The 24,732-nt window shown below is 41.6% G+C and overlaps 1 protein-coding gene and 1 long non-coding RNA gene across 2 annotated transcripts in view; one reads left to right on the forward strand and one right to left on the reverse strand.

Annotated features, from left to right (window-relative positions):
* The window catches only part of LOC108411292 (complement C3-like), a 38,248-nt gene that overhangs the window by 1,857 nt on the left and 11,659 nt on the right, over positions 1-24,732 (reverse strand). The window contains exons 14-40 of the mRNA XM_037543228.1: positions 24,561-24,713; positions 24,323-24,452; positions 24,081-24,152; positions 23,710-23,904; positions 23,375-23,486; positions 20,552-20,643; positions 20,215-20,354; positions 18,299-18,511; positions 17,954-18,017; positions 17,725-17,811; positions 16,144-16,347; positions 13,615-13,690; positions 13,322-13,481; positions 13,113-13,208; positions 12,857-13,007; positions 12,536-12,699; positions 9,210-9,368; positions 8,754-8,813; positions 8,579-8,669; positions 8,422-8,470; positions 6,629-6,719; positions 5,905-5,994; positions 5,246-5,351; positions 3,594-3,689; positions 3,321-3,401; positions 3,150-3,230; positions 25-157 (exon numbers count right to left, since the gene is read on the reverse strand). Of these exons, the coding sequence (XP_037399125.1) occupies positions 25-157; positions 3,150-3,230; positions 3,321-3,401; positions 3,594-3,689; positions 5,246-5,351; positions 5,905-5,994; positions 6,629-6,719; positions 8,422-8,470; positions 8,579-8,669; positions 8,754-8,813; positions 9,210-9,368; positions 12,536-12,699; positions 12,857-13,007; positions 13,113-13,208; positions 13,322-13,481; positions 13,615-13,690; positions 16,144-16,347; positions 17,725-17,811; positions 17,954-18,017; positions 18,299-18,511; positions 20,215-20,354; positions 20,552-20,643; positions 23,375-23,486; positions 23,710-23,904; positions 24,081-24,152; positions 24,323-24,452; positions 24,561-24,713 (3,146 nt within the window). The remainder of the gene's footprint in view (positions 1-24; positions 158-3,149; positions 3,231-3,320; positions 3,402-3,593; positions 3,690-5,245; positions 5,352-5,904; positions 5,995-6,628; positions 6,720-8,421; positions 8,471-8,578; positions 8,670-8,753; positions 8,814-9,209; positions 9,369-12,535; positions 12,700-12,856; positions 13,008-13,112; positions 13,209-13,321; positions 13,482-13,614; positions 13,691-16,143; positions 16,348-17,724; positions 17,812-17,953; positions 18,018-18,298; positions 18,512-20,214; positions 20,355-20,551; positions 20,644-23,374; positions 23,487-23,709; positions 23,905-24,080; positions 24,153-24,322; positions 24,453-24,560; positions 24,714-24,732) is intronic.
* Positions 13,476-18,321, forward strand: LOC119264629. Its single transcript, XR_005131154.1, has 3 exons — positions 13,476-13,667; positions 16,165-16,385; positions 18,184-18,321. It is a non-coding gene; the product is annotated as an uncharacterized LOC119264629 (long non-coding RNA).

Below are 24,732 nucleotides of genomic sequence, written 5' to 3' on the forward strand. Positions count from 1 at the left end.
GCATGGGAAGACATTTATACATACCTTCCATCTGTCTTTGGTAGATCACGACTTTGACCCATGATGAGGTACACTTTGCCTTCCACAAATCCGTAAGATTCTCTGCAGTTAGTATGACCTCTGAAGCTTCTCACTTGTCCTTGCTCCAAATAATCACCTACAAAAAAAATAAACATTAGTGCGACCACCATTAATCTGCTAAAACATGCTATAGACTTGTAGGAGATGCATCACTGATATATTCCTGACTAGGGCCGGGAACTGATCCGATAATTAATTTGTTTTCTGGGCATTTTTATGAAGAGTAGACTCCAAAGCTTTGGACTTGATTCCAGACATGCATGCATATGGATTGTGTAAGACACTGTGTAGACAGCCTGTCTGGAAAAAAGTATCCTTCCACAATGCATGTATAGATTGGCTCTATTTTACTTACTTAGACGATGTATATTGTAAAATTAGCCACAAAAAGTGGCTTACAAATATGTAAATCTACACTTGTATATCATATGTTTTAATATGTAGTGCAAACAAAATGTGCAGGACACATTTTGCCACTTCTCTCAAGCAGTGTACCACTAAATTTGTTCAAAAAAATCTAAAAACACCACACTGTAAAAACTTCTTTCCACTTTCTACTTTCACACCAATCATCTCCATGTCCACCTTCACTACATCCATAAACCTTCTCTGAGGTCTACCTCTTCTCCTTCTGCCCGGCAGCTCCATCTCCAACATTCTTTGACCAATATATCCACTATTCCTCCTCAACACATGTCCAAACCATTCCCATTTACTTACTGTTGAGCTGCTAAAAATGCATGTACAATATTTTGCAAAGGTTAGAGACGACATTCACTTTGTTATGAATAATGAATATTTCTAAGATCTTATCATTTCTGTAGACACTGATGTGCCAGATTTCATGTCTTCCAATTCGTGGTGCATCTAGTCAATTGTCTGCTCTAAATTGTGTGGTCCTTGCAGTTACGGACCTCTTGAAGTTCAAGAAACCTAGCGAAATATACAGGGTTCGAAACTTGGTGTGTGCAGTTCGCCAATGTTACAGAAGGCTGCAGCGTCTTGATTCACAGGGCTTACTTAGTGACTGTTTTCTAGCTTTCTGAAGGACACTGAGCACATTTACGTGTACTTCATAATCAGATAACTGCAGAAATTCAGGTTTTGTCAGTAATTAGTTAAATGCGTTCCATGTACTTCAGTAATGAGATATAATGGGAAAACTCTGGGTCTGCACAAATTAGAGAATCAGATTTCTGTCTTGCAGCATTAAAATAAACCACAGAATATGATGTGATGTAAATGGGGTGTAAAACTCATGCCACTTTTTTTTTTGTAAAAAATCAGTCACTTTACCAGAAAATATAAAAAAATTGTTGGTTTAAGCATCACTCAAAAAAATAACTTTTTTCGCATTTTTGGAGTTTTTAGATCTTAGAGTCATTGATCAATACTGCTTACACAGAGGAATTTGACTGCCGCATTTATCACATGTGTGCAGTGAAATGCCCAGTTATACAGACAAACACACACTAGCGGGCAGTAAGCAAACCCAAAGCATTGGGCAGCTCTATCCTCGGCATCCAGGAAGCCGCTGGAAGATGGGTGCTTTGCACAAGGGCACTTAAGTCGTGTCCGGTCGGCTCAAGGGATCGAACTGGCGACCTTCCGGTCACAAGGCTGGAAGCCAGCCCACAACTGTTTAAATGCTGCTTGCAGTGAGTAAATTCATATTTAACTAGTGACTCAAATTTAGTTAATGTAGCCGGTAGTTCCCCTCCAGTCCGCTGGGTGGCGCTTTGCCCCAGCCGGTAGTGTTTGGTCGCACGGGGAGCACAGCCTTAGTGCTCTGTTATGCCGTGTGAAGGTAGGATGTACAATTAAGCATCCAGTTAAAATAATTGTTTTATTAAGCCATCCGTGTTCAGACTGCGCATGAAAATACTTTTAAACGTGTTTTAGTCCAGTAGTAAAGATTATTTTGTTGGTTCGGAGACTGTTTATATATTATTTTTAGCGTTTTATGTTAAAAGTGTAGCTATGGCGGCAGTCACATGTATAGGCATGGATTTAATGCGCTGAGCTCTGTTATTTATGTTCTGAGGCTAAAATACGGTTGTATTAGTTGTTTTATTTCCAGTAATTCATATTTTTGTACAGTATTTCAGTGTTTTATGTGCAGCCAGTGACGATAAGCAGTCAGTAACTGTCCAGGTAATTTGTGTAGTAAAACTAAGTGCTCTGTTATGCCGTGTGAAGGTGACCAAGAGCTGCAGTGCTGTGCTGTGTGATGGAGAGAACTACGTGCTTGCTGAGAGTCAACCTGGTTCTGTTGAGTTAAGCGCTGTGAGAGAGACCCTGTCACTGATTAAACTGCTGCTGCTGCTGAGTCGTGATCAAAACGAACATTGCCGGTGTCCAGTCTCCCTCTTTCCCCAAACCAAAAAAAAAAAAAAACCACAACGCAGAGGAAAAGGTACCATCAGAGGTGGACTGGGTGAGTGGATGGGAAATCACATGACACCCCGGGTTACATTAACATTTTAATCAGTCTTCGTAAACAGATACCAGTTTATAATGTACATCTAATGGCCGAAGACTGCTGGGATAGGCTCCAGCACCCCCCCACCCCCCCGCGACCCTGACGGAAAAGCGACTTAGAAAATGGATGGATGGATGGATGGATGGATCTAATGGCTCTTTCAGTTTTGGGTCCAACACATTGCAGTTTGTGTGAGAGATGGTTTCATGTCAATTTTCGGTTATTGTTCTCCAGCAGTCGTTCTCTGGTCTTATTCTGAAGACCGTTCTGGTGAAGATGAGGCTAGCCTTCCTTTCCTGTGTTTATGCCGTCAAACAGGAAGATCAGTGAGTGGGAGCTTGGAAGCGAAAGTGCAGACAAGACCTAATGCTAGAGGGGGCCGTGAGCCAAAGTCTTGCTTTCTGTACGATGTGGCTGTTTCCAATTATAGTCTTTGATAAAGCAAAACAAACGGTATATAAGCCACAATTTCCTTTTACCATATCAAACTTCCTTATATTTGTTTTGCTGATAGTGTTTCATCTACTCACAACACAGCTTAAGAAATTCGCAAGGCACTTTGTTGTGGTAACACCATTAGTTGTACCTTTCAGAACCTGTTCAATCGTCATGGTGTGGTGGTCGGTGTATGGGCTCCGGTCAGTCTTCATAACTTTGACTCTGTAAACTGTAGAATGCAAGTTTTAACTTCACAACATGAAACATGAACGAAGGCGACGGTGTGTGTGGTGAAACCAGATGTGTCATGAGTTCTTACCGTAATCGATGTTACTTTGACAAGCAACTTTTTCCCGATCTTTTTCTTCAATTTTCTGTTTCTTTTGGATGCTGCAGTTTTCTGTGAAGATATTGAATGTTTAGGCTTTGGGTACAATGATAATTAGTTTGGACCATTTAAAAGTGCTGGTCATTGATGTGGCATGACAATACCAACAAAATTGGTTCACATGCTAAATAAGAAGAAATATAAAACGTTATTTAATTGTGAATTTGCCAGCTGTGTTGGCAGCGTAGCTGTGAATGCCCGTACCTTCCGCACATTCGCACACACCCTCCTGTTCATTGCACAGTTTGTTCAGAGCTCCATCTTTCTTTGTAGGATGGTAGAACTTTGTACAGCGTTTCTCTGTGAAGACAAGCATTTATGGCTATATGTAAATTATTAATTGTGTATTCACTTTTGTTATACACATTTGTGTAAAGGGTCAGCCTGTGCTGATGGCTGCTAGCAGAGGGTGATGGCGGTGATGCACTGTTACTCCGGAAGACTCAAAATCCCACAAGGCTGAGTATATGTAACAAAAGTATATAACAGAAATAATCAGTGCCAACCAGGCACAGATACATTAACATTTAAGGCTGTGGCTCACCCTTGTCACACCTTTGTAGAAGAGTTACCGGTGTGGTACTTGGCCCAGGTGAGAATGAAAGAAGGGTAAAGGAGACAAAAACGAAGCACAACTCTAAGCTAAGTGACCGAGGAATAAAGGGAAAGAAGGAGAAAAACATTGTTTTGATTTAAGACGAGGAGCACAAACTAGTGAGAGAGAAAAGTAAAGGCTGAAATATAGCCGGGGGGGGGGGGGGGTGTAATTCCACCGTAACACTGTGCCACTGGGTAGCACAAGTGATAGCGCACTGGGCTTGCAAGGCCAGGGTCGCTACTTTGAATGCAGCTGGTATTACTTCCTTTCAGTAATACACAACATACTCATTATGCCTGCATCATTATTTATTACAATCCATCCCACTATAGGTCTACCAAGAGGGTAAATAAATAAATCTTTTGTATTTGTCAATTTTAAGATCTGTCCTTATGGGTTTACCCTCTGTGCTTGGTTCTGCTCCCTGACCATCCTGTGACAGGAAAGGTGTGACCAACCATGAACCCAGTAACGATGGATCAATTCAAGGCAGCCCTCCTAAATCAGGGTGCTACCATTGGGAGCCATGACCAGCAGCTGCAAGAGATGATGCAGCGGTGCTTGAGGCCTTCAAACCTAGTGCTTGCACACCTCCCACCCCACCTGTTGTGGTAGCCTCCACAGAAGCTCCTCTCCCTGCTCTCCCCAGTACAAGGGGATTTTCATGTGGCTAATCCTGAGTGGTAAGCTTGGGATGCGGAGGGCTGCAGAGGGTTCATTGTACAATGGTCAATGGTATTTCAGCAGCAGCCCTCCTAGTTTCCCAAAGATTCAATGTGGCCTAAATGATCTCATTGCTGCCTGGGTGAGCATTTGCCTCAGCTACAGCCCTACAGCTCCCCACAGGGGCAAAGTTTGTGGAGGCCATGCGGCAAACCCTGTTGGGACAGAGAAGTCGCATCTCGCATGGTCACTCTTTCCCAGGGCTGTTATTCACACTTTCACCCCCTGGGGCACTCAGCCATGGATGCTAGCATATGTGAGCCATTAGAACTGGGCTTTATTTGCCCATTTTCTTCTCTTGTGGGTGAACTATTTCTTTGTGGGCAAGAAGGATGGAGGCGTTTGTGCCTATATGGATTTTCAGGGACTAAACTCACTATCAAGGCCACCACCATTTGCTGCTGGTGTCTACAGTGTCTGTCTACAGTGTCCTGTCTGGGACATAATGATTACTAGCTGGCCCCCACAACCTGTGATCAGGCCCCCTGTAAATTGAAATTGGCACATGTGTATATGTGTGTGTCTATGAACTTACCTGGAGAGTAATACTCATACACGGTGATGCCAGCAGGTTGAAGCATAGCCACTTCACTGATCTTGTGCACTCCGAAAGCAATCCTGTCTATGATCCCATGAGACACCTGGTGAGAAGCAGCAGTTTTAGACACCATGTATTTTCAATGCAGTTTAAAGTACCATGCAGCAATATAGTCTATAATTTGTAAAATGTTAAATTACACAAAGCAAATTTTTACATTATGCATGCAGCAAAGTTTGGGTCCTGTTATTGTCACAATAACAAAAACTTCATGGGAATAACCACATTACAGGGTGTGTAATGCAGATGATGCTGGATTTTCGGTTGATATTGCAGCAAAAGGGTCCTCTAGAAATAAAGCTGGACTGAACCACAAGCTCCATTTCCATGGCAAAACTGAGCATTGCAAAAGCTATAGCAGATTGGCCATTTAAAACAATTACTGTACATGCCAACCAAGAGGGCACTTGTATAGACTGAGGGTTTATCTGTGCAATCGGAGAGATTTTGGCAAAGAACACGTAGACGTTAAAGTTATTCATGGGATTTATGTGCATGTGGTGTGCCCACAAGACAACATTAACTTAACTACCAAACAATCACAAACTTGTACATGGGATGAAAATGGTCTGATGAAGGCTCGTCTTCATATGTACCTTATCTAGATAGAGAATGAGGGAGCCTCGTTCTGAAAGCTGTTTATCCATCTCGAACTTCTGAATATATCTGTCGCTCCCAGTGATCAGCTGTTGTGAACATAAAAAAAAATGTTTAATGTTAATCCTTTAAATGGTCAGGGCTATTATGTATTATACAGCCATTTGCACTATAGACCCTGTAGTTACTGAATGATGAGCCTCAGTATGTAATAAGCTGGGGGTTTTAAGTTAAATTATTATTTGCATTTTTTAAATATTGCAATACTGAAGCATAGGATAAACTACAATCAGACAAATGTTTGAGCACACTTGCTGTTTTTACTTAATTTGCAAAGTTTTGCACTCTTCGTGTTTATAGAAAATAATTAAAAACAAACTTGTTACAATATGCCCAACAAACCATGAAGAACTCTAATGCTATGTCCAGAAAAAAACATAACTTGCGCCTAAATTACAATTTAAACACAATTCACATCATCTGCTGAAATTGAATGGAATTAGTGCTGATAGATATTTTTATCATTTAAAACATGACAAATTACATTGCAGTGAGTGCACTCAAACATTTTAATAATAAATCAACAATTTCTGCAGGTAAAAATCATTTAATTCATTATTTCCATTAGATCATTATGAGTTTGTGGTAATATAATTAGCTTAATTGTATGTTCCTACTAGGTTTTAAAATATTAATCATATCATCTCCTAGATGTTCCCCTACATCGCTGAGATCTTTTTCATCCACCACAAATCCTGTCAGCAGGCCGATATCCAAAATGGACATGGTGGCATCTCTGGTTGGACTCTTATACCTGTGCGGATGAATAAAAATCACAACATTTCTATTAAAACGTTACAATAGTTCTAAAATACACAAAAAGGGGGGGGTGGTGGTGCTGGAGCCTATCCCAGCAGTCTTCGGGCAAAAGGCAGGATACACCCTGGACAGGTCGCCAGTGCATCGCAGGGCAGACAGACAGACAAAGACAGTCACTCACACACTCACACCTAGGGGCAATTTAGCACGTCCAATTGGCCTGGCTGCATGTCTTTGGACTGTGGGAGGAAACCCACACAGACACAGTGGGAACATGCGAACTCCACACAGAGAGGACCCCGGTCACCCGGCCGGGGAATCAAACCCAGGCCCTCCTCGCTGTGAGGCAACAGCGCCCGATTTGCCAAGCTTATAGACCCATAATTTATTCACAATAGAGCATAGAACACATCAGATGTTGAAAGTGAGACATTTTACCATTTCATTTAGAAATTGAAGGCAGCAACGCGTCTCAAAGTTGGAACAGTCTACCATTACGTAGCATCCCCTCTCCTAACAACAGCCCATGAAAGTGAGGAGACCAATTAGTGGAGTTTTGGAAAAGGAATGTTGTCCCATTCTTGTCTGATGTAGGATTCTAACAGTTCCTGGGTCTTTTTTTGCCAGATTTTTCATTTCAGGATGTGTCAAATGTTTTCTATTGGTGAAAGGTCTGGACTGCAGGCAGGCCAGTTCAGCACCCGGACTCTTCTTCTGTGAAGCCATGCTGTTGTGATGGATGCAGTTTGTGGTTTAGCACTGTCTGGCTGAAATATGTAAGACTTTCCCTGAAAGAGACGTTGTCTGCATGGGAGCAGATGTTGTTCTAAGACCTCCTATGTATTGTTCAGCATTGATGGTGCCTTTCCTGATGTGTAAGCTACAAACACCACAGGCACTAATGCAACCCCATACCATCAGAGATGCAGGCTTTTGAACTGTGCGCTGATAACAAGCTCCAAATTTTGATTCATCTGACCACAGAACAGTTTTCCATTTTGCCTCAGTCCATTTTAAATGAGCTTTGGCCCAGAGAAGACAACAGTATTTCTTGTTTGTGTTGACGTATGGCTTCTTCTTTGCAAGATACAGCTTTAACTTGCATTTGTGGATTGCATGGTGAACTGTGTTCACAGACAAAGATTCTGGAAGTGTTCCTGAGCCCATGCAGTGACGTAATAATATATTTACATTAAAGAACATTTTTCTAAAATTGTTAAATTTTTAGATTAAGTTTTTCGCATTTGGTGAACCTCTGCCCATCTTTGGTTTTGAGCGATTCAGCCTCTCTAAAATGTTCTTTTTATACCCAGGTTTAGTTGCAAATTGCTTGTTTTGTATTAGTACCACTTACTTTTGCAGCTTTTTGTTGCCCCGTCCTAACTTTTTTGAGATTTGTTGCTGCCAACAAGTTCTAAATGAGTTAATGTTTTGCATTGACATGGTAAAATGTCTCACTTTCAACATCTGATATGTGTTCAATGTTCTATTGTAAATAAAATATGGGTCTGTGAGATTTGCAAATCATTGCATTGTTTTTATTTACACCCATCCTAACTTTTATGGAATTGGGGTTGTACTACCAATGAATACATATTCTAAACCATCATATTTGCTGAACCTAAAGAACAAAATCGAGAATGAATTGAAATGCAATGAATTGTGTATGCATACAATCCAAATTGTGATATACTCACAAGGTCTCAATGGTGAGCAGATAACTTTCTTGAGCTCCTGGATATTTAACTGAAATGAGCAGACATTATCATTTTACAATAAAATATGAGACGTTGCTTGGTTCTGTCCCACAACTACTACTAAAGTTACACACTTTTGGGTCGCAATGAATCTTACCTTCACGTTGTCTTTCCATCTTTATAGTAAGATCAAAATCTCTGCAGTCACTTTCCTTCTCAGTGGGACTAGCATAGTAGAGTGTTACTACCTATAAGGAGGATATTTATTAACAATCAGTAAATCCAACTAGAAGTACAAAATCTTCAGGCACATGTAATGTGTGTATACTCACTTTGAGAGATCCCACACCATGTCCCTTAGCTGTAACAGTAAATTCCTGATTGAGGTTAACCTATGGACACACAGAGGTCTTTCGATTAGTCTTAAAAATTTCATGATTAAAAAAAAAGCATATGCATGCAGAAGTATATTCAGTAATATTGAGTATTCTTACCCTTCTAAAGGGGCTTAAAAGGGAATTAATATTGACACAGTCACAAATCAAATGAAATCTCATTCAGTTTAATACCGCTGAAAAAAGGCATGCATTAAATGTACCCAATTTAAATGTGTACATTTCTATATGTATTAAATACATAAGATCAGTTTTGTCTTTAAGTTCACTTTTGACAATAACTGTGTTTATGGAATCTACTTATTTATTACTATGAAAATGACATACAAATTTGAGTCAAGTAGACATACTTTTTCCCATTGTGAAAGGAACAAAACAACAAGCATGTTTAACCTTTTCTGAATATGTAAGGTGTGAAGTTTCCCTTTTGAAAATCCATCTGATAGAGTCAGGTCGGCCCCTCACAGACACCTCCACATCCAGTTCACCACTCTGATATCCACTCGCTCGCTTGTAATACTCGGCTACAGACTGGAAGACCATGATAGTTGCCTAGGTGCCAAACAATAGTTTATTTTCTTTCTGTAATCTTTGAAGTTTCAAATCAGTTTTAGTAAATGACAGAGACCACAGGATTTAGTATAAACTCCAAGCAGTTGAATTCAGTTCTGTCTTACACTGGTGGAGGCTATCCCACTTTTGACACCAGTGTAGCATCAGCAGAGTAGAAGATGTAGGAAACATTCCTGTTTAAGGATGAATAACATTTTAATGAACAGGGGGCAAGGGAGAACCACTGCTCAGTGCTAACCAAACAGCTCAGAATAGCAACCACATGTAACTTAAACAATGAACAATAAAGTTTCTTTTACATGAGTGCAGCCCCTTTGCAAGGCTGTGTTGCATCTCTATGCCTCCTGTGCATCCATATTGTACAACCCCAATTCCAATGAAGTTGGGACGTTGTGTGAAACATAAATAAAAACAGAATACGCTGATTTGCAAATCCTTTTCAACCTATATGCAATTGAATACACTACAAAGACAAGATATTTAATGTTCAAATGGATAAACTTTATTGTTTTTTGCAAATATTCACACATTTTGAATTTGATGCCTGCATCACATTCCAAAGAAGTTGGGACAGGGGCTACAAAAGACAAAGTTGAGGAATGCTCAAAAAACACCTGTTTGGAACATTCCACAGGTGAACAGGTTAATTGGAAACAGGTGAGTGTCATGATTGGGTATAAAGGGAGCATCCCTGAAAGGCTCAGTCATTCACAAGCAAGGACGGGGCGAGGTTCATCACTTTGTGAACAACTGCGTGAGCAAATAGTCCAACAGTTTAAGAACGTTTCTCAACGTGCAATTACAAGGAATTTAGGGATTTCATCATCTACAGTCCATAATATCATCAAAAGATTCAGAGAATCTGGAGAAATCTCTGCAAGTAAGCGGCAAGGCAGAAAATCAACATTGAATGCCCGTGACCTTCGATCCCTCAGGCGGCACTGCATTAAAAACCCACATCAATCTGTAATGGATATTCCCACATGGGCTCAGGAACGCTTCAGAAAACCACTGTCAGTGAACACAGTTCGTCGCTCCATCTACAAGTGCAAGTTAAAACTCTGCCATGCAAAGCGACGCCACATATCAACAACACCCAGAAACGCCGCCGGCTTCTCTGGGCCCGAGCTCATCTGAGATGGACTGATGCAGAGTGGAAAAGTGTCCTGTGGTCTGACGAGTCCACATTTCAAACTGTTTTTGGAAATCATGGATGTCGTGTCCTCCGGGCCAAAGAGGAAAAGGACGGTCTGGATTGTTATCAGTGCCAAGTTCAAAAGCCAGCATCTCTGATGGTGTGGGGGTGTGTTAGTGCCCATGGCAGGGGTAACTTGCACATCTGTGAAGGCCCCATTAATGCTGAAAGGTACATACAGGTTTTGGAGCAACATTGGCAACTTTGGAGCTGCCATCCAAGCAACGTTTTTTCAGGGACGTCCTGCTTATTTCAGCAAGACGATGCCAAGCCATATTCTGCACGTGTTACAACAGCGTGGCTTCATAGTAAAAGAGTGCGGGTACTAGACTGGCCTGCCTGCAGTCCAGACCTGTCTCCCATTGAAAATGTGTGGTGCATTATGAAGCTCAAAATACGACAGCGGAGACCCAGGACTGCTGAGCAACTGAAGTTGTACATCAAGTAAGAATGGGAAAGAATTCCACCTACAAAGCTTCAACAATTAGTGTCCTCAGTTCCCAAATGCTTATTGAGTGTTGTTAAAAGGAAAGGTGATGTAACACAGTGGTAAACACGCCCCTGTCCCAACTTCTTTGGAACGTGTTGCAGGCATCAAATTCAAAATGAGTGAATATTTGCAAAAAACAAAGTTTATCTGTTTGAACATTAAATATCTTGTCTTTGTAGTGTATTCAATTGAATATAGGTTGAAAAGGATTTGCAAATCATCGTATTCTGTTTTTATTTATGTTTTACACAACGTCCCAACTTCATTGAACTTGGGGTTGTACATATTTCACAATATTTCAAACTCATATTTGATGATGTGTTTATTGATCCCTAGAATTGGGGATAAATATTTCTGTGTCAAGGTGACAACACTTCTGGTGTTCACTTTTGCTGTATGAGCAGACATAGAACCTAAAAAATGAACAATTTTGGCTGAAACTCAAAAAGGTTGTGGGGAAAGGACCCTCCCAGAGAGAAAGCGTGAGAGAGAGAGGACAGCCCTCCTGATCTCATGTCCACAGAGGTGAAAATGAAGAATAAAGTAGTCACATACAACATATGCAAGTCTGACTTAGTATTCCACAGAATCACAATGTCACCTTCCACCACTGGAAAAGAAAAAAATGCTGGTCTTGGTTTTGAAGCAGCAGTACATGGATGCTGAAGTTCTATGTACGGGTGCCAGAATGTAACTGCTGCACCATTTAAGGCGACATTGAGAATTTGTAATAAGAAGGCAACTGCAAACTTGTAGTAAACAGCAGCTTTTGCTTCATGCTCCCTGATGTGCAGTTTACACTGTAAGTAATTCTGCCAGAATGAACTAACATTCCCCTTAAAAACATCACTAAAGCTCAGCCTGATACATTGGTAACATTAGTCACTGGAATATTCTAAGCTGTGCCAGTTTCTGTAAATTGTTTTAGCAGCTGCTTCAAATCTACTGAATACTCAATTCGCCTGTCATGGACATTACATACATTAGCTAGTTAACAGCTGCTTAATGCACTTAAAAACAATTTAAAACAATTCTCATTTTTAAAAAGCCATCAGATCTTCTTGGAAATCTGTTCTCACACAGCTCATCTAGTGAACTTTCAATAGTCAAAATAATGAGCATAACTTGCCTTAAACTAAGCAGTTAAGATATTTTTTTTCTTTCATAATGATTTTTTAGCTCTTTAGCAGTACAGCTTTTCCCATGTAAAAGCCACATTTAAGCCAAATAATCTAGTCAGTTGATTAAGTAACATAAATAACTCTACAAATAAATTTATATATATGAATGTTTACAATTCTAATTCAGGTAGAGCTGATCCCCGTTTCTACATTGTGTGTGTATTAGCATCAACAACAGCATGCACATATAGACATGTTTAGGTCTGAGTGACACTATTTTCAATTTAAGAAAAATCACTACATGTGGTATCAAGGACTCAGTGGCATGAGCATGGCCTACCTGTGTGGTGCCGCTACTTCCATAAGGACTGGTCTGCCTGTTGAGCCAGTTCACGGCTTTCCCTGCTTCCTCAAGCTGCTTTGCCTTTACCAGAGCCAGCAGGGCATAGGCTGTGGCTTCCAGGGAAAAGTGGTGTCCACTAGTGACTTCCCAATAAGCACCATCTGTTCATGAGAAAAAAAGAAGCTGTAGAGCACAACCAAGTTTGTCTGTGAACTTCTTGCAAATGATTAATTCCTTCATGTTGTTTCTTCTCAGCACTTAATTTGCAGTCTATATAAGTGTTGCCTAAAACATTTCATTCATTTGAGCTTCACTGACCTCCAGAGGAATACCTCATCAGGAGAGCTTTGTCGAATTTGCCAGCATTGGCCATGGCATAGGAGGTCATAGCAACAGCATAAGGATTGGTCAAAGAGGGAATTCTACGTTCCAGATACTGAATGGCCTTCCACATACTCTGTGCAAGACTCTAAGTGAATAAAACAAAAGGGGACATGACAGCGATGTAGAATCCATTACCTTCTTTTATTTTTGCTCATAGCAGATTGATTATCACACATCAAATTTGACTTACAGGGACTGACTTGGCACAAAGTTCATTTCCTTCTTGCATGGCAATCAGAACGAATGCTGTCAGAGATGCGTCTGCATCCTTTCCTCGCACATCTCCCTGGAATTACACAGAAAAAATGCCTTCACTAAAACACTGCGTTTAGATTTGACATTTAAGAGAACCATTCAAGATGATTATTAAGCCAAAAGCCAAAGCTGATTTCAACTTACCACCATCCCCCCATGACTCACAGGAGCTTTTTCTATGAAAATGCCATCTGGCATCTGTGCATTTAGTACCAGCCACTGAAGAGCGCTACAGACAACATTCTCCTGAATTGGAACAAGGCCACTAGCCATGGCGAAGACTTTGGCCACGTACGCCGTCAGCCTTCAACACAGAGACAAACATACAGGAAATATGGACTAAGAATTATGAACACATTAGTGATGAGCATGGAGGAATATGGGAAAATTATTCAGAGAGCAGAGGGGGAGTGGTTCTCATGCATCTGTCTTTTTACCATGTGCTGCTCGCTCTGCTTATCCAAGCGGCATAGGAGCCATCCGCTTTACGGTAAGCCAGCTCATTTTGATAACCTAAGAGCAGAAACAGAGGCATCAGTCTCAGTGGCTTAAAAAATTATGACTGCTCTTACCTATCTTCAGATCCTTCAGAGTTTCTTACCATAACCATACATTTTAATTTCCATTTTACTAGTTTGTAAACTTTAAAAATGTCAGTATTTTGCTATGTAAATATTTAAACCATATAAAACATGCTTTTTTTTCCTTTTTCTAAACCAAACAATCTTAAACCGCAGGCAAACTAACCTTCTGCACTGCGTGAGCAACCTTTCCAGAACAATTTTTGTAAGTATTTAATCTAATTCCAGATTTGGCATAGGACAAAGGAAATCCAGCCATGCTTGGGTATAAAATGAACATTTAGAGCTTTAAGAGCAAGGATGAGTCAAAGCCACTCTGCCAAAAAAAAAATGAGTCGGCGTATAATCCCACAATTTAAGAACAATGTTAAGAACAATGTTTTTCCCTCTGCAGTGCATAATTACATCAAAAGATGACCGCATGGGCTCGGAAATACTTCTGAATACAAACCGTAATTAAACACTTCATCACTGCATCCACAAATGCAAGTTAAGTTTGTGCTATGCACAGTGGAAGCCAAATGTCAACAACTTCCAAAAACCTTTCTGGGCTTGAACTACTTGAAATACTTGCATGCACAGTGGAAACCTGTACTGGGTCCAACGAGTCAGCCTTTCAGATTATTTAAGGAAATAAAGTACATTGTGTTTTCCAGGCCTAATAAGTAAAGGACCATCCAGGTTATTACCAGCATAAAGGTCTGTCACAGTATTGGGGGTTGGAGGGGGCTCTTAGTGGGTAACTGATACACCTGTGAAAGTACCATTAATGCTGAAAACTATACATGTATTGTAGAGCAACATATGTTACTTTCTAAACAGCTTTTTAAGGCACATCTCTGCTTATTTGTACATGACACTATAAGATCACTATCTACAGCATGGCTGTATAATTAGTCTTCGAGCAGCTGAGAACCTGAATCTACCACTTAAAATATGCTGTTATGAACGAGTGAGAATTGAAGTCAAGACCCTTATATTCATAGTCAGGAGCTCTAAGGGACAAGCCACCTGGAAGACAATAGGGGATGGGTTCAAGTGCAGAGCAACAAAGGGTCATTGAAAAGCTAAACTTTAAAAAGTGAAAAGGGGCGGAGACCAGGAAACCAAGTTGGAGAAGGAAAAAAATGAAACGGCACACGAGGAAAACAAAGAAAGTAACTGGTCACAGGAACCAGGGACCAAACCCTCAATCACCGTGATCCCAAAACTGAACTCAAAACTCTCCCTTCTTTAATCTCTTCCTTACTTCTCCCTAAATGCAGGGGGTGAGAGAACACTCAAAAGAGAACTTTTTAAACACTTACATGAGGAATCAACTAGAGGAAAAGCAAACGGCTTGAAACTCGAGAGCGATACCAAAACTACAAAGCAACCTGCACATAGCTAAGAAGACTCAAGACTGAGCACTGAGTGGCGTGTGAGAACCTTAAGTAGGGTTCCCATAGCTGCTACCGCTCAGCTCCCTCCTAGTGGCTGGAAGTGGCCTAGCAGGCTGCATGGATGTTATATGTGTGGTACATTTATAAAGTGCAAATTTGACAATAAATGCCCCATATGGTGTCCTGAAATATTCATTAAGTGCTATTCAAAGGAAAGTTGATGCAACAAAGTAAAACATTCTCTATTCCCAACTTTGAAATACAATTTTAATGAGCACATATTAGGAAAAAACGTTAATACAGTAAAACATAAAATATTGTATTTTGTAATGCAGGTCAAAAAGGAATATATTAATCAATGCTTTTCTATTTTAACTTATCAGTTTCCAAATCAATGTTTTAATTAGTCTTTTACGTAAGGTGCCACATTTTTTGGAATTTCAGTATTGACGTTTGAACAATACCAATTTTTGAAAAGTGTTTCAGAAAAAAAAGTGACTAAAATTAGTCCTGTTTAACTAGATTTTGTTCAGCAAAGTGTGTGAAATGTTGAATGAAAATCACTGCACATGTATGCTTTGATGGCATTTTTTGAAGATGGTACTTGTTCCAATTTAAGAAACACCAGAAAAATGTACTATCATGATACATATTGTATCATAAAAATGTTTACAAGTACTGTGATATTGTATTGTTGCCATGATGTACACGCAAGAATCTTAGATAGTCTTTAATGAAATAGCATTTTTTAAACATTTTTTTACCATCACTTATTTAGAGTATTCCCAATCTTTGACACCATTTGAGCAAAATGTAAGCACTATGCAGGCAAAGTATCTTCTGTTCTGAGGTTATTTCAACACTTAGTGACTTACATTTGAATAATGCTCCACTGCTGAGGAAATACCATATAATACATTTTGCAGCCAGCACATGTTTTATCCCTGCAAAACCCAAACACAGAACATCACATCCCTGTCATTGAAGTGATAACTTTTCTCACCTTTCTGGATGTGTCTGATAGCTTCAGCACGGCGATGGATGCCCACCCTCTCCCACTGCTTGGTGGTGTCCAGGTAGTATGTGGCAATGAGGGGCAGGGTCATGTAGACCATGTTCTGCTCTCCACAGCCACCAGGCTGCACAATCAGACGCCCCATGAAGTCACCACTGATGGCCTGCTGAACTGTTATACTCAGCTCCTGACCTGAAGGAAAGCAAACATGAGCGCAAATGGATAGGGAGGTGAGTGGTTGGAAGAATTTATAGATGTTTTTGTTTCAACTGAACTTTACTTTACTCTACTTGTAAATAGACAATATGTATTATTGTGCTCTTCTAGACTGAAATCTTGAGGGTCATGATTTTTAGCGCTTTTATCACCAAGGGGACGATCTTGTTTTGCAGTCATCACTAGTTTATTTCTTCAATCCTTAGTTTTTCTTCAGGTTCTGACAGGCTTTCCTTTAGATACCTGTTTAGAATTACTACATACACTCACTGGCCACTTTAATTGCTTGTTAACAACTCACTGCATTTAGGCATGTAGAGGTGGTCAAGACAACTTGCTGAAGTGCAGGCCGAGCATCAGAATGGGGAAGAAAGGGGATTTAAGGGACTTTGAACATGGCGTGGTTGTTGGTGCCAGACGGGCTGGTCTGAGTATTTCAGAAACTGCTGATCTACTGGGGTTTTCACACACAACCATCTCTAGGGTTTACAGAGAACGGTCCGAAAAAGAGGAAATATCCAGTGAGCGGTCAGTTATGTGGACGAAAATGCCCTGTTGATGTGAGAGGTCAGAGGAGAATGGGCAGACTGGTTCCAGATGATAGAAAGGCAACAGGAGCTCAAATAATCACTTGTTACAACCAAGGAATGCAGAACACGATCTCTGAACACACAACAAATCGAACCTTGAAGAAAATGGTCTAAGCAAAAAGGGTCCAACCTTTTACTAGCAAGGTAAAATGAAGTGTATATGTTTGTACTCCAGAAAAAGAAAATGAAGAGAAAACACAGGGGCAGCCATGATTCTACTGCGAGACATGCTGTTTTTAAACACGCTAGCAGAAGGAGGTCATCACCAGCCACATGCTTTACCCTGATGGTGACAAACCCCTGTGCAGTAGCAGCACGCTACACAGCTCCCCCATCAAAGGTTAGCCGGACTCCGGCAACCTACTTGCTCGAGACAAGTGGGCACCCGCAAGAAGCCTGTAGCTGCAGGAACAAACAGGAATACACTTGATTCCACTTGTTCACTCGATTGGTTTTATTCTTATATACAGTATAAAAATATGTCTGTTTGCTCATAAAGTGAAGGAATGGGTGGGGGGGTAACATTCTGGTGGGCCAAATTACTTGTTTACCTATTTATATTCAATCCAGGCAACTTGGTCTACTTAATCTTGCAATCTTGATGAATGATGCTATCTACCTGTACCTCTTGGAAGTCTCCAACACAGAATTGACATGTAGTGAATGTATGACTGATTTTTTTATTTAGATGCAGTCCCTTTTACAATATAAACCTAGAATGGATTGTGGGCAAAAAAAAATGAAATGGCTACATTTCTCTTACCAGACACAGTGATGTATGTATGTGCAGGAGTGTTGGGAATCTGTCTTTCTGGTATGGCACTCTTCATACGCACGACTTGCACGCCACCTTTTCACAGGCAGACAGAGAGGAAAGGACAGTAAGAGTTTATTCATGCACCTGAATACTGATGAGCATTCTGAGTGATTTGTTTTGATATAGCGAAACAACAAGTAAAGATCAATATAGTGAACATGTCTAAAATACCCACTAGGAAGTTTAGTGGGGTTGAGCTCCACATTCTTCTCCTCAACTGTAGTTAACACACCTTCAGACTGAGGAAGGGAAACACAATATAATGGATTTGTTTATGCATTTATATGCGTCATGACTGTTTTTATGTCATCACCATGGAAAATCTTAGCATTGAACTTCAGCTTAGGTTACCTGTAATTTTACTTTGGTGTGTATTATTGATGTGAGACTAATGCTGTGTCATAGATTCAGCTACACTGAACCAATAACATCAGTTCAGCCTGCTGTCCATGGCTCATGCTGAATGACATTCTCTGAACCTCCCTGAGAAGAGTGTTGACACTCCTCAACTGACACTTACCACCACCTTCAAGGTCTTCCTTACTCCGTCAGTGAGTGTTGACTCATACACTGCAGCCTTCACCTCAATCGAGTGGTTGCCCAGCTCCATGGGAACAATAATGTAGGAGACGGATCTGGAGGACTGTGCGCCAACATTAACTATGGTCCGATACCTGCCCTTCTTGCTGGCTGCGCTGCAAACATTTTCTGTCCCTATGAAATCCACACGCACCTAGTGGGGACAGGAAGATGGAAACGTTATTAATTGCAAAAACGAACCTTGAAGAAGATGGGCTACAGCAAAAGCGGGTCCAACCTTTTACTACCTAATAAAGTGGCCGGTGAGTGTAAGAGAAAACTGAGAGAACTTGGGCTGGAGTTTAGAAGTTCCATTGGAGATTTATTGAGCAAAGGGGCATATTTGACTGTTGATTAGTTTCATTAATGTATATCTGTAGAACATTCTTACACAAATGCTGTGTATGTGAGTGATGAGCGAGCTGTAACTGTCAGAATGTTAGAGCACAGTTTGATTAGGAGCAAACTATACAGATAAATACATGCGATCGATGCCTAATCTACAAATTTACTAGAGGAATTGATCATCAATAACAATTTGAACAATCTGAAAACTGCAAAAATCCGGTTATAATCAGATAGTTAAATGCATGTATACACACTCATTGACTAATGAAGAGGCAGCTTTGGCAGAGGGCAGCTAAAGCTTAGTTACCCAGGTTTAAACAGCATCAATGTCATATCAGTGCAATTTAAAGTGTTTAAGTAAATATATAAACTCTTTAAGTCCAAACAATAACATGGCCAATTGGCATGCATTATTTATCAATAATATAGATTTTTTTTGGTTTGTGTCACATATTATATTTTTGAAAATATAAATACTTCCATATACAATGTAGCCAATACATTTAATACTCTTATAACAAATTGTTTAATTGTTTAAGTGCTTTCCGATCAAATGTCATTGAATAAACATCTTTTATACATATAGGAAATATTATAACTCATAGAAAGCTCCAATGCAGCTACATTATACTCTGAGCATTTTGAACATGCACGTTCTGTAAATTCTCTGGCAGCAGATTTATTTTTGCTGTAATTGCCAAATTCTCAGAATGGATCACCAACAAGACACTCTGTTCAGTTAATTGCTGTACATGATTGTATTAAAACAAACAAACAAAAAACAACTGTGAACTTTGAATCATTTGTGACTAATATTTTGTATCTCAGGTATTTTGACATGGTACAATCTGGTCCACTTTATGCTATCTTTGTAAAGATATGTAGTTATTCAATGTTGTTTAATGTAATGCCAGGGAGAGAGGATGAGGCGGACGCATATGCGAAGAGAAGCGAGATTTATTAGGGGCAAATCCAGAATCAGGGGCAAAATGGTCCAGGGTCAGACAGCCAACATGGACAGAAGGAGGGACAGACATAACAAAAAGGAAAACAGGCTAAACACAAAACAGAGATTAGGACAAATAAGGCCAGAAGATACTACACCAAACAACACAATACAATACCAGGCAATATAGTATAAAGACCAGCAACATAACAGAGGAAAACACAGGGCTTAAATAAAGGAACAGGTAACAAGACACAGGTGGTTAACAAGAGTACAAGAGTCTAGAAACAAGGGGGCAGGACCGGGAAGAAACAAAACAAAGAAGCACATGGACAAGACCATAAGGTAAACACAAGCACATGGAAGACTGGGAGGGGCCAATTGTGACATTTAAGCATTGTGGTAATTGTCACGTAAATTTTCACGATGACGACACATACTTGATCGACAAGTACACCATTTACAGTTTTCCGACTAATTCATAGAAGGTTTGAATAGATGGATGTGTACCATTATCTGTCAGCATCTATGCTTTCACACTTAAAAAAGCTTCAGAAATGTACCTTCTGGTTCTTATTGGAGAAGTTGTGCAGAACTGCCTTGATTTCTAATTGCTCATTGCGCACTGCTGAGTAGGGCAACTTCAGGTCCAAAAAGAAATCCTTTTTAACAACCATTTCATAAGGATCAGCCACACAGATACCTGGAGAGAGAAAAAGATTGAGAGAGAATTGTCATATTCTATAGTCAGCAGCCACTGTAAATGTCATTCATGTTTGTCATGGCACATTAAGCCTTGTAGGGGTTGTAAAATCTGAGTTAACATGATTACATTGTTTAACTTCTACAAGAGTTATTTTTTCGATCAAATCTGAGACCAGTGTGAGACTAGACACTGACCATGGGTCTGAGACAGGCTGATGGCTAGGATCTGCCAGGTAGTGATGGAGTCTTTCAGCTGAATATTGTCCATGTTGAGGGTTGTTATAGCACTGGAAGAAGTAAGAAAATCACCAGTTAAAATATTAATATAAATCAATCGCTTTTTACATTGTCTAGCATTTACCATTCCCTGTTTTCAGTTACCCTTCCTGGATTGGGGCCTTGTCGTGGCAGAAGGGCTTGTGTGGTCTAGGGATCTTCAGAGCTAAGTCGTTGGGAGCAATATGCTCCTGGTAGGGTCTCTCAGGGCGAACAGGTCTGGAGTGAAGACCCAGACTAACGCGATCCAAACTTCTCCATGCATATTCCCAGGCAGGGTACACAAAAAATCGTGTACCCTGCCTGGGAAAGGGTCACCGGGACCTACCCCTGGAGCCAGGCCTGGGGGTAGTGTTCCACAGCGAGTGCCTGGTGGCCGGGCAGCCTACATAACCCGGCCAGGCTTACTCATGAGTCCCTGGCTGGTGACCATGCAGTTGGAGTTTGTCCCGGTGGATGAGAGGGTCACCTTCAGCCTTCTTGGAGCGAGTGGGTGGGGTTCTGGAAAGGGTCCCGCCTGCAGACTCCATAGTCCTACTGGGAGACTTCAAAGCTCATGTTGGCAATGACTGGGAGACCTGGAGAGGCGTGATTGGGAAGAACGGCCTGCCCGATCTAAAACCGAATGGTGAATTGTTATTGGACTTCTGTGCCAGGCATGGATTGTCCATAACGAACACCAAGTTCGAACACAAAGGTGTTCATAAGTGTACATGGTACCAGAGCTCCTTGGGTCAAAGGTCAATGATCGACTTTGTTGTCGTTTCATCTGACTTGGGACCATATGTTCTGGACACTAGGGTGAAGAGTGGTGCTGAGCTGTCAACTGATCACCATCTGGTGGTGAGTTGGATCAGATGGCAGGGAAGACTGATGGTCAGATCCGGTAGGCCCAAGCGAATAGTGAGGGTGTGCTGGGAACAACTGTTGGAGGCCCCTGTTCGGAAAGATTTCAACTCCCACCTACGGGAGAGCTTTTCTCATGTCCCGGAGGAGGTAGGGGACATGGAGTCTGAATGGACCTTGTTCAAAACCTCCATTGTGTAAGCTGCCAGTAGTTGCTGTTGCCAAAAGCTTGTGGGTGCCTGTCGGGGCGGTAACCCAAGAACCTCCTGGTGGACACCAGTGGTGAGGGAGGCCGTCAAGCTGAAGAAAGAGACCTTTAGGGACTGGTTGGCTCGAAGGACTCCCGATTCAGCAGATGGGTACCGACAGGTTAAAAAAGTGGCAGCTGCAACGGTGGCAGAAGCAAAATGCAGGGCATGGGAGGAGTTTGGTGAGGCCATGTAAAAAGACTTTCGTTCGGCCTCAAAGAGGTTCTGGACAACTATCTGGCAACTCAGGAGAGGTCGGGGTGACTACGCCCAAGCTGTATTTGGCAAGGGTGGAGAAACTCTGACTTCGAATGAGGATATTGTCGGTCGGTGGAAGCAGCACTTTGAGGAACTTCTTAATCTGGGAGACGTGCCTCCCTCACGGGAGTCAGGGCCAGAGGCTCCTGGGGTGTCAAGTTCCATTTCCCTGGTGGAAGTCACTGAAGTAGTTGGTAAGCTCCTCAGTGGCAAGGCACCGGGGGTGGATGAGATTCGTCCAGAAATGCTTAAGGCTCTGGATATTGTGGGGCTGTGATGGCTAACATGCCTCTGCAATATTGCATGGACCTCAGAAACAGTACCCATGGACTGGCAGACTGGGGTGGGGGTCCCTATTTTTAAAAAGGAGGACCGGAGGGTGTGTACCAATTATTGGGGTATCACACTGCTCAGTCTCCCTGGGAAAGTCTATGCAAAGGTCCTGGAAAGGAGACTCCGACCAATAGTTGAACCTCAGATTGAGGAGGAACAATGTGGATTCCGGCCCGGCCCGGCCGTGGAACAATGGACCAGCTTTTCACCCTCTCACAGATTGTTGAGGGGGCATGGGAGTTTGCCAACCCAGTCTACTTGTGTATTGTGGACTTGGAAAAGGCTTATGACCGTGTTCCTCGAGATATCTTGTGGGAAGTCCTGGGCTACTACTCCGGGCCATCCAATCTCTGTACTCCCGGAGTGAGAGCTGTGTCCATATACTCGGCATTAAGTCAGACTCTTTCAGTGTTAGCGTTGGACTCCGCCACGGTTGTGCCCTGTCTCCACTCTTGTTCGTGATATTCATGGACAGAGTGTCAGGGCGTAGCCAGGGTCATCAGGGCATTATGTGTGGAGGTGGGAGGGTGGCGTCTCTGCTATTTGCAAAAGGCAAAGCTCTCTGTTTACCGGTTGATCTACATCCCAACCCTCACCTATGGTCATGAGCTGTGGTTAATGACCGAAAGCACGAGATTGTGAATACAAGTCGGGTGGCGGGCTACATGCTATGCGATAGAATGAGGAGCACGGTCATCCGGGAGTAGAGCCGCTACTCCTCCGCATTGAGAGGAGCCAGCTGAGGGGGTTCGGGCATCTGATCCGGATGCCCCCTGGATGCCTCCCGATGGGGGTTTTGCAGGCACGGCCTACCGGGACAAGACCCCAGGGTCATCCTAGGATCCGCTGGAGGGATTATGTCTCCAAGTTGGCCTGGGAGCGGCTTGGGGTCCCTGGGAATGAGCTGGAGGAAGTTGCAGGGGACAGGATCATCGGGGATTCTCTGCTCTCCCTACTGCTACCGCGACCCTGTCTGGTGACGATGATGGATGGATGGATGTTTTCAGTTAACGACTAAGCACTATAGTCAGAAAAAAGGCATATATTTTGCATTTACCATTGGCCTCTTTGGCAGCCTGGCAGCACCCTGTCCTCCCACAGCCAGCTTTCAGGGAACTGCGTACGTGAGGTAATTTCATCGGCGCTTGTATAACCTTCTTCTTCTTCACCTGTGTGAGGAAAATGCAAATACCATTGTAACAAGCAGAGGAAGGAAAGGAGCTTGGCAAAATTTTAAAAACTTAGTGAGAATTAGTTATTCAGCTTCAGTTTAAGATTGACTGACTGATTTGAATGATACATTTAGAGATAATTCATTTAACTGAGGGACCACAGTCAATGTTTTAATCTGATACAACTCAAATAAGGATACAGAACAAAATGAGTTCATACTGCGAGCCAGTAGCATTTGCTCCTCTACATTCTTATTCTTGACTTTCTGGATCTCCTTGCAGCAGGTCAGGAAGGCTTGTATACATTCCTGACCATCAATGATGAATGTAGCTCTTCGTTCACATGTGTAGCCCAGCTTATTCGGCCTCAGTCCATCTGCACAACATTTCTTTTGATCACCTCTGTAATTTCCAACTGGACAAAAGGTAGAGAGATCAGTACTGGGATGGCAAGGGCAAAACTGTATAATTCCATGAAGATCTACAGTTATCTGTAGAAGATCTGTGATAAAGGCATTTCATAAAATATTACTGCATTTTACATTTTTTTACAGGTTTCTACAGTTGTGCAATATTAGTCCAGATGCTTACTCAGTGTTTGGGTGACCTCGAAAATAGTTGCAGCTCTCCGTTTTCTCTTTGGTGAAGTGGGACAGTCAGTTGCTATACAGAAAAAACATGTCCATTATTTTTTGTTTCACACTTGAAATTTCAGACGAAATCATTGCTACCATTTTGGCAAACTAATTGAGAACCATTTAAAACCATGTTGTACATTGTAATTGGCATCTTTATCACATTACTTGTTGGAAAAAGCAAAATATCTACTGTACTTGTTCTAGAGCCGGTGCCTCCTGCTTTGTCAGACTGAAACAGCAGACCAGCATCATAGAAAACCCCCATACTGTCTTTACCACTGCCAGCTGTACAGCCAGTGTCTTCCTTCTCAATGATGTCCCAAATCTATTGTTGGAAAAAAATAAACATCTGTTTGGATAACTGGATTACAAAACATGCCATAATCCTACAGATTGTCAAGGACAATTATCAGTTCTGCTGGTAACCACTTACCTTCTCCTGTGTGAGTCTGTTCTTGTTGAGGACAAAGACACCCTTGTCCACAGCGACAAGACCAACTGTGGCAGCGGAATCTCCAGTAATTTTAAGACCAAACCGCTCCCCAGGTTCATATGATTTCTTGGGTTCTTTTACCTCCACTCGCAACTAGGGTGGAGAACAGATC

The sequence above is a fragment of the Pygocentrus nattereri genome, chromosome 12 (assembly GCF_015220715.1).
Source record: "Pygocentrus nattereri isolate fPygNat1 chromosome 12, fPygNat1.pri, whole genome shotgun sequence".
NCBI classification, from domain to species: domain Eukaryota; kingdom Metazoa; phylum Chordata; class Actinopteri; order Characiformes; family Serrasalmidae; genus Pygocentrus; species Pygocentrus nattereri.